The sequence below is a fragment of the Neolamprologus multifasciatus genome, chromosome 19 (genome assembly GCF_963576455.1).
Source record: "Neolamprologus multifasciatus chromosome 19, fNeoMul1.2, whole genome shotgun sequence".
In the NCBI taxonomy this organism is placed as follows: Eukaryota; Metazoa; Chordata; class Actinopteri; order Cichliformes; family Cichlidae; genus Neolamprologus; species Neolamprologus multifasciatus.
In genome coordinates, this window is record NC_140457.1 from 3,202,625 (window position 1) to 3,212,783 (window position 10,159).

General features: G+C 44.6%; 1 protein-coding gene across 1 annotated transcript in view; it reads right to left on the minus strand.

Moving 5' to 3' along the window:
* Positions 1–9,480, minus strand: part of runx3 (RUNX family transcription factor 3) — a 49,140-nt gene extending 39,660 nt beyond the window's left edge. Inside the window, exons 1-2 of the mRNA XM_085142706.1 lie at positions 8,801–9,480; positions 8,321–8,433 (exon numbers count right to left, since the gene is read on the minus strand). Of these exons, the coding sequence (XP_084998832.1) occupies positions 8,321–8,378 (58 nt within the window). The 5' untranslated portion in view covers positions 8,379–8,433; positions 8,801–9,480. The remainder of the gene's footprint in view (positions 1–8,320; positions 8,434–8,800) is intronic.
* Positions 9,481–10,159: the final 679 nt, after the last annotated feature.

A 10,159-nucleotide genomic window follows, 5' to 3' on the forward strand; every position in this document is an offset into this window, starting at 1 on the left:
CACAGGAACCCGGCGCTGGATTCCTGACAAGTGTCCATGCCACTTTCCTCTGCAGACGTGAGACAACTCTTGGAAAGTACTCGACTGGCCCTCTGGGCTTTTCATCGTAAGGAAACAAGGGTGTGGTGGCCCTCAGCCTGCAAGCCAAACAGTTTTGGAAAGCACTTAGATGCATAATACTGTCATCCCTCATAAATTTAATCTTTTGCACAGTAAATGATTATTGTCAATCACTGCGATTGATTACAAAGTAATCCAAAAGAAAGTGAATTATCTCCAAATGTCACTCAGTCTTGCATGTAGCCATGTGTCTGTGTCTCTTTTTGGGTCGATTCCCAGTTTTAGATTAAGTAAACCCAATTGAAGGCAAAAACTTATTTTCACCAGAGTCCCTCCATTCAAGTCATTACGCCAGTCAAGCACTGGGTATAATTGTAGTCCAGGAAACCATCCGCGGGTCTGAAGTGACTGAATGTTTCCTCTCATCATCTCCATCACTAATCAGCAGTGGCATTGCCCGAGTACAGTTAGCACGCCGGCCACGTGGAGCTTGCATAGTAAGGCAGGACTTTCCCTTCTTTGACTCAGAGCCTGAGGCGTCCATCGAGGCTTTGCTGTAACTGCGCTCTAATCCCCTGATTGCTGTGTTTACGCCCGGCATGTCGCTGCTCCACGTCAAGGCGGCCACAGCTAACGACGAGCTAATGACACAACGATGACAAGGAGCGTTTGTAAACCCAATCAGTAGCCTCGAGTCTGGCTGCCTGGTGATTAGGTTAATCAAACTTTATACTGACTGAAAGACTGGCTTGCTGTCTGCCTCTTATGTCATCACGCTGATTAAAGGGGAAAAGCTGTGTTCACGTCCATCAGGCTCGTCTGACACATACACACACGTCTTTCTGCCAGGTTGGCAGTGTTAACAGATTTGGCTGTCTTATTATAAAAGTGGAAAGACGAATGCCTCCATTTAGCTGAGAACTTCATCTAACGTAGCCTTAACCAACCAGCTAGCTAACCCTGTAGCAAGAAGCTAGATTAGCTATTTAAAAAAAAGTTAACAAATGAACAGATGACCAAAATAAAGATGCTAAATATATAACAAATAGTCAAAAAGGGCCAAAAAACACTTGAAATCACTTACTACAAGTACACATACATAAGATGAAACTGTTACCTAACATTGTGGCTAATTAGAGGCTAACCATGTTGAAAGAGCTAGCTAAAATTCTAAATAACAATTTGGAAAATTCTTAGCTACCGGTATGGATTCGTGGTTGAAAGGGCTAAACAGAAGAAACCATCTTGAAATGTTGCCTAAAATAATTGATAAGAATCTGAAATTGATGACTAAACAAAGAGTAGCAACTAAAAGTAAGTAAACCAGTTCCTGTTGATACCTGAGACAGTGGTTTAGGCGTTGTCTCAATTTCACTGCCTCTTACCCAAATAGTCTTCAGCTCATGGATGGATAGATGTAAATGGTAAATGGCCTGTATTTGTATAGCGCTTTACTAGTCCCTAAGGACCCCAAAGCGCTCAGTCATCCACCCATTCACACACACATTCACACACTGGTGATGGCAGCTACATTGTAGCCACAGCCACCCTGGGGCGCACTGACAGAGGCGAGGCTGCCGGACACTGGTACCACCGGGCCCTCTGACCACCACCAGTAGATTGAGACATTTTGATAACTGAAAGCACACATCGTGATGAAGATGGAGTTTAACATTTCTTGAAAAGGTTTCTTGACTCCTTCTTACTGAGCTTTAGGGGCAGCCCAACAACACTTCGTATCTAACAGGATAAAATAAATTGAGTCTCTTTCCAAGTCACAAGATTTTCAAAGTTTTACAGTCTCACAGGAAATGCTTATTTGGTTACCACCATCTCAGGCCCGACATTACAGTAGTAACCACAGTACACAGTAGTCGGTTAAATATTTTTTTTAAGCTTGCAACACCTTATAAAATCATGAAGGCGGTTGCTGATATTTTCCTGTTAAGTCCTGTGTGTGTTTAGTCACCGTGTGGGTAATTCTGCTGGACTAAGGCATCAGGAGACCATATGTTAGTCCTGACCAGCTATTATGGTGAGGTCAGACAGCATTTACAGCGGGAAAACGTCACAGTCATCATGTTGACATGCACGGTCCTCTCTGAGTCAGCACGGGGAGGAGTCTGGCGGTGGACTTGGATACGTGCGTGCACGCAGCCTATACACATCGCCGGTCTGTACGTTTACGCTCGTGACGGCTGCGATCGTGAGAACGGTATTTGCAGCAGACAGGGTGACCTCAGTGCAGACAGACTAAGGAGAAGAAATGGAGGGGCCACTTCTGCTGCACAGCTGAGGGGGAATCCCTGGCATGGTGTTTCCTACTGAAATAATACAGAAGTGAGCAGCTGCAGAGAAAGTACAGGCTCCCTGAGTTTACTTTAGGGCAAAAACCTGCTGCAGCACAGGGACAGGAGATCGTTATCTTAATTCTGCATGAAGTTTCACAATGTAGACAAATACGGGAATAATATACGGGCAGCATTTGTGGAGGAAGTAGATAGTAATTTTAAATTAATTTAAGGAAACATCTTTTTTTAAACGAGTATCAGACATTTTGGGAAATATACTGGAAGAAAAAACTTACTTGAGAAACAGCGTAAAACTAATTTTGGCTTTTACAAGGTGGGGAAGGGGGGGGCAAGTGTCAGACTGTTTCTTATCCAGACGCCGCGACTTCCTCGTCGCTGAGCGCTTCAAAAGACACAGAATCTGACCACAGAGCCGTCAGACACATGATGCCAACTGTCATTATTATTCTTTAGCTTTTGTAGCTATGAAATAAAACTGCTAAAGGTTAGCCACACTTGCTAAGCTAAGCTAACTGGCAGTATCAATATGTGAGAGTGATATCAGTCATTACATCTCAGGCAGTGCGTTTTTCCCACGATGTCTGACTAATTCCTCAATAATATGTTGGTCATAGTAATACGACTTTGTTTTGGGTTTTTTTTCCCAATTTGCCCACCCCCACCCTCTTCAGTGCTAACGACAAAAAGCACATTTAGTTGGCGTGTTACTGCAGCGTCGTTACTCATCCGTTTCCCCCCCGACGAGCAGCCTGAGAGAAAACTAAAATCCCATTTTTGAAATGCTCTTTCCACAAAAATCAATTCCCTGCGGTTAAAGTTATGTTTGAGGGGAGGGAAGAAGCAACCCAAAAAACATGTTTTATTGCAGCAATGACAATTAGCTGTATGTAAACAAGTCAAGAAAAAAAATTCTGGGAAAATGGAGGAAAATAGAGAATCAGAAAACATTTCATTGCCTGCAGCCGCTCACATCCTATCATTATCTGCATTTTTCCTCCACCGTAATTAAGTGTTTTCTTTATTGCTTATGGGAAGGAGGATAGGCTATAAGGATGTTTTGAGCATGATTAAAGTGGGTCGTAATGAAGTGAAGATTCAGTGTGGAGGAAGGATTTTTGTCTGTGAAAAACACTTTAATCCTTTTGATGGTGACAGAATTGCTCTGAGCCTTAGATCTTTGCTAACCTTTCACACATGATAAACTCTTTCTTTGCTCGCCATTTCATTTTTAAAAAAAAAGGAGACGTTTCTGCCTGCTGATATGTTTCTGAACATGTGGGATCTCCATAAGTTTGAGTCAGTTTATGTGCCGCGGCGCAGACCCATGCCTGCCCATTAAAGTAATTTGTGGGTTAGAATGGGACTGTAATGTCAAAAACAAAAGTGCGCAGGAATCGGCGTTGTGCTTAGTCACAGGCAGTTTTTGCTTCACCTCTTTTACTGCAGCACAAGAGATGCTGTCGACAACATCAGCCTAACGACAAAGGGAGGGGTCCGAACAACAAGTCCTCTTCATCTGAGTCAAGCGCAGGACACGGCGCTCTAATTGCAGCCACTGAAAGCAAACTAAGCCTGTGATGAAACAAATGCTTATTTCAGGTTTTACTAAGAATTGTTTATCTTATTTCCACTTTTGCTGAAAATTGCAAGCAAATTCCATGCAGCGGCATAATTGCTGCATAAATTTAGGTTAATAATACACAAATTAGCTAACAATGATACTCCTGTTTTTTCTGCAATCCCAGCCTTACCATGTAATAAGCTGTGAGGCCGGCCTGTGGTTTAGGGCGTAGGTTTAAAACAAAATTAAATACCCAAATTGCAAGAGGAGCTTTTCCTTAATTTAGCTGTCCGCTGTGCAGGATGAATGAGATCACGAAGAGTCTAATAACAGTTTGGATTTAATCATTTTAACGTATGAAATATCATCAGCTCGTAAGCGAAGCAAATTAACCGTAAAGAGATGACTCACCGAAGTTGAAGAGACTCATCCGGTATGGGCATTACTTTTTAGAAATAAAGCTGGAGAGTTTTATATTGTGATCATTTCCACCTCATTATCCAATTACACGAGCGTTTTCAAAGTCTGCATATTTTCCTGCAGACATATAGTTTGTTCCCGAAGAAGTTTGTCTAGACATCGTAAATTCCTCTGACATCGTTTGCATCATATCAGGAAATTTTTCAGTCATTTTTTTAAAAAAACGCTCTGTTATGTAAGACTATAGTGCATTTTCAGTTCTCTCGCTTCAAACGTCAGATTTCTCTCGGTAACACACCCGCAGGAAGTTTATTGCTTTCACAGCAGCAACGCATGGTCAGATCAGAGTTTAACGGCAGCCTCGGATCGTTTGCACCCTTCGCAGGATGCCGCTTCGCAGCCAGCACACCTCCAGTTTACTTCCCAGCAGATTCACAGAAACATGCCGGGAGTGTTTATTGAAAGAAGTTGCTCAACCTTTCAGAGCGCTTTTTTTTATTTTTTTAAAGTCAAAGAAACCTTTAAAAACAAAAATCCATATTATCAGATTGGCTGCTAAGAATTTGGCCCCTGTGGTCGCTTGCTAACCACCAGAAAATTGTATTTACTACTACACTTAACACAGCTTTAACCTTGACCAGTGCAGAGCCGCTGCTTTCAGCCAAAAGTCTGCAAGGGCGGAGGCACGTTTAGGATTAGTCAACCACATAATCAGCACGCCCCTCTGCATGCTCTACCTGGAAGCCATCTTACTGGCAACCCTCCCGCTCCCCACCAAAAGTGTGCCCCATAACGTCGTGTTGACAGCCGGTGAAAGCAGCGAGACGGACCAAAAAGTAAATAAGTACCTCCAAAAACATTTACAGCCCTAATCAAGTCCAGAGCGCTGCTTCTATCCAATATGCCTTCAGAGTTTTATAAATAGATATTACACTGGGCTAAATTGGAGACAGGATTTCGCCGCTCTGTGGCTGTCATGCGTTTTCTATTATTTGCTTTCACTTTAAAATATTGAAACTCTTAATATCTTGTTACAGATTTCAGCCGGCTCAGCCAGTCTTTTTGTTTTGGCGTCGCTCGGGGGGCCTCGCACTCGGCAGGATTCTGAACGGGCGCCAATCGAGCATGTTAATTTAAGAGAGGAGAAAAAAACATTCGCCATGTGACTTGTTATTAATAAATTCAGCAGAGGCCGGCCATGTGTTCAGTTAAATTTATAGCCATTTTTTTTGAGCTACTGTATAAGGCCTTTTTATTTGTCAGTGGTTCTGAGGCAGAAATTCATCGTAAGTTTTATCCTTTGTGAATGATTCATTTTGATGCATATAAAGGGTATTTTTCCCCCTTTCTAACACTTGTAGAGCAAACAAGACCACCTCCCAGAAGCCTCCGCAATACAACTCATTCTCACATACGAGCCTTCACTTCAATTCATGCAGCTCAATAAGCCAAACATATAAAACCATTCCCACCCTAATAAACTGAGGCCTTTTTCTCCGCCACAAAGGGAGCTGGCTCCCAAGAGTGGTAAAAAAAAATCAAATGGGAGTCTTGAATGTAAAACAGCCTGCAGGGAACACAGCGGCCCTTCCAAGCGGAGGGAAATGTGGTGACAGCTACTGAGCCAAGGAAATGACCCAGCACACAGCTGCTGCGAGGCAGGTACCCCACCTGATGCAAACGCTGCCAGCTCTAAGGATGGGAAAAGTCAGTAAAGTTTATACAACTGTGCTTCACGGGGGGAAAGTCCGGTGCGTTTTTGGGTTTTTTGTTTTTTCAAAAGGTCTCAGAAACGCTGCTTTCTGATTAAATAGTGGTGCTGATGTGTAAGGGTTAGCAGGTGTAGCCTCATTGTGGTTATTATCAGCAAACTGCAGCAGCTCTGCGAGTCTGCATCAGATTACCGTGTCGCAAAGCTCTCCCCGTCGCCGCCTGTTTCTTTCACAACGCGCTATCGGACTGTTAGGTTTTTCTCGCGATCTGTACAAAGTTAAAGTCGACGAGAGCGACGGCGTCTGTTCCCTTTGCGCGCGTGTCGTGCGCTCATGTGTGTTTGTGTCTCCGTGAACTTTAGCGGAGGACTGAGGTTTCTGAGGTGAGGCGTCCTCTCGCTTCTCACGCGAAGCGCATCTGATGTTGCACATCACATGCGTCGTCTGTCTGCTCTGCGAGATCGGTCGAAATATCTAAAGTTACCGAAATAACACTTATAGACCGAAACCGTCTGCGTGCGGCGCTGATATTTTTGTTACGGTCTTTGTTTCTTTTTTAGCTCCGATGAAAATGCAACATGATTTGAAACAACAAGACATGTTAGAGATCAGAATGATCTTGGATGACTGTGTTTTTCTAAATGAATAAGATGCTGCTGTAGTATTTCCTGACATCTGAGGAGATGAATGCAGTATTTCCATAAGCTTCACGTCACACTGCATTAAAGTCAGAGCTCAGGAAGCCAGACGTTTAACAGTCGTCTTGATTTTCTGTAACCGTTCCTCTTAATTTCAGTTTGATTTGAGTCTAAAAAAGAGAGCATTGGCCAAATTGCTTTGCCTGTGTAACGCAAGTTGTTAAACTAACCGCTGGGGTATTTTGCTTACATGAGGTAGTCCTGGTTGGAAATGCTTTCAGATTGAACCGGGGGGATTTAATGAGTCTTGGCCTTTGTTCTCGTGCAGTTCGGTTTCAGTCTCCTGACAGAGCGAATTGTAAAAGGATATTGCATGTTCGCTAATGATTTCCAATGGTCGATGACCGTTTTAAATGCTCGTCTCTTCTGACCTACTGTCTCCTTCTGCCACTTCGGTGCTCTGCTAGGGTTCAAAGACAAAAAGGTCCCCCGAAAGCGCATTACGTTAGAGGTTAAAAGACAGCAGGCGTGAACCCTGAAGTCGGTGACACGCTGATCTGTAAAACGGCGAGGAGATAAAGGGATGCAGATTATAGAGAAGAAAAGGGGGGCCTGAGCTTGTCATGAGGAAACTATAAATGCCTGAGTGTGTGTAGAAGCTGTGAGAACACTAGAACATCATCTCCTGTCACTGCGGTTCCACCGAGGATATCAGAGGATTGCTCTCATGTGAGACACAGATGTACAGAGTGTGTGAGGCTCTGCAGATTTTTAGATATACTCTGCAAACAATTACCAACTGGTAGTGCTTCTCCTGTGGCTGTCTCTAATTAACACGGCAACAAGGCCTTAATTGGGGGGGCGGGGGTATCTCCTTTTTTCCCCCTATTGCCTTTCAGCGACTGTCTCTGCGGTTGTTCGAGGAACTGTAAGAAAAACTCGGCCACCGTCGGATTAACAACTCGAGCGTCGACGCTGCTTCGTCTTGTTTTTCACGACTTACGGGAATAAACAGGACGAGGACTGAAATCAGGTAAACGCTCTCGCTCTCCGTCTCGAGAGCTTAACTGCGAATAAAAAGCCGCCTGATTGGAATTGCCATGGCAACAAATGGCTTCTTCACTGAGGCTCGTCGCCGAGCATAGTGCACTCACCTCACCGCACAGACCAAAAGTACCTCCTGGAAGTAAAGCAGAGAGAGCCTAATATGTTTTTCTTTTCTCTTTTATTGTATTGCCGTGTTCCAGTAAGGGGCCCGGTCACATGGAGCCTCTGAGCTCGTGTTCTCACCGAGAGAGCGCCGAGTTTCGCTTGATAATGAATGTCTGTGGTGAGAATCCCATTATGGCGCTACTCCATCAAGCCTACAGAAAACACAGGCGCTGAGAGGCCTTTATGGGACATATCAGATGAGAGCTACTGTGCAAATCACACCCTCCTTTATGAACCTATTTCACAGCACACGTGAGAGACGGATAAATGCATTCGAACGCTACAAGAAGCAACTCTCACATTTCACTGTGGTGCTGTCAGTGCTTTTTTTGTCAATCTGACAGCGCTGCACGTTGAAAACAATCAGAGGGTGAGCAGAGCAGAGTGGAGAGGGCAGGATCTTACCTCTTAGTAGACTGCTGCTGTAGTTGGAGAAGGAGTCAAAGATGCTGTTGGATGCCATGACAGAGAAGCCAGAATGGTGTGGAGCCCTCGCTGAAGTCAATCTCCACAGACTTCTGAGAGAGGGGGGGCAAGAAACAGGAGGATTGAAACACAAAAATAAAAGTGTAGCATAAAAAGAAGCGAGGGGAGGAAGGAGAGCACGAGAGGACAAAACTCCTGGAGCTCCGAGACTCTTTGCAACCAAGAATCTAGGGTTTGTGACTACCACAGGAATCCCAAGCCACAAGCTTGCAGAGAGAGCAGCAGCATGCGTTAGCAGCAGCACCACAAGACATTTGAGAGAGAGAGAAGTGAAGAGACGAGGGTCAGAGGCAGAAAGAAAGAAGAAACAGAAGAAACAGCAAATGTGGTTGAGAGAGAAACAGTTTAAACAAAGGCAGGCATCAACATTTGGGTCTCCAGGTGCGGAGGTGGACTCACCAGGGCTGGAGATAAGAGGGGGCCCCACCTAACGGTGCCCGGGTGGCGTAAGCGGGCTGATGGGGGCGGGGGGCCGCTTTTGTGGTGGTCTGTCAGCGGCCTGAAGGTCTGAGGTTAGCCAGCTAGCTTGTTAGCGTGGTCTGTCTTTCTCTTCCACGATGGTGGCGGCCTGACTGGAGCGTCGGTGCTAGTAAAAGGCTAAAAGCCACAGTCTATCTGCATCCTCCTCGCCATCCTCCACACAGACACACACTCCCCTCCGTGAGTGGTGGAGCCCACGTCACATGTCACGTGAGGTCACCGGGCCTTTCCCTCCCACCCTCCTTCCCCTCCCTCCCGTCTTCTCCTATCGTCTTTGCCTTTTCTCTGGTTTCTCTTTTTCGGGTTGTACTTTCCACGGTTCTTCTTCTCTGACTCGCCGTCTTCATTCTCGCTTTCCATTGGTCGTCCAAGTTTTGGAAATATTCTATTTTCTTTTGAGTTCAAACCAGGCAGCGGCCTGCGCCGCTGTGGCTCACTGAGGTTTGCAGAAAGAGCACTAAAAACCGCTGCAGAGGAGCTGGAGAGACATTCAGATGTATTAAGCCCAAGACAAACACAGGAGAGAGAAAAAGACAGGACTGAATCAGATGAGGAGAAATAGAAAATGAGAGATAGCTGTGGCTTGAGGAGACAGGAAAGTGTTGTCTGTAACTGCCGAACAACACTGAGCATGCTGTGTATACTGTGTATGTGTGTCCTGTGCTAGTTTTATGTTTGTCTGACTCACGGCACATCTGTGTTTGTAAGAACCGGTGGTTTTGGGCCTGCAAAACCTCCACCCTCACTTACCACTTGATAGTATCATAATCTGAGTCTCATCAGAAGCCGAACGGCTCGACTCTGCCCGGCTTCTCTCCTCTGCCATCAGCCTTTGAAGTTCCCTTTTTTTCTCTCTTTATTTTGCCCTCTTTTATATTCACGTACATTTAATTCTCACACAGCTGAACCTGCATAATGCAAAAATAAAACTTTGCGTCCACGTCACAAAATCTTTAAATATTAATTATACGCGTCCCGTTTTTTTTTCTAACCTGAACTTCCTTATGCAATACGAAAGATATTTTTATAAAAGTTTAGTATTTGCGGGCAACTGAAGTCTCTTTCCCCTGTGAAAGTGCAAAGCGATTTAACCTGATTGTGGTTTTCACACTTTTTCATTTTCTGGGTTGAATTTAAGAACGGAAAAGTGTTCACTGATGTGGCTGCTCGTACTACCCGAACGGCGTGAGCCCGATATGTGATAGCATGTCACATATTGTGTTATTTTTGGAGATTTTGAACTATTTATTTGGAAGTTTCATCTGTAGTTATGAGCAA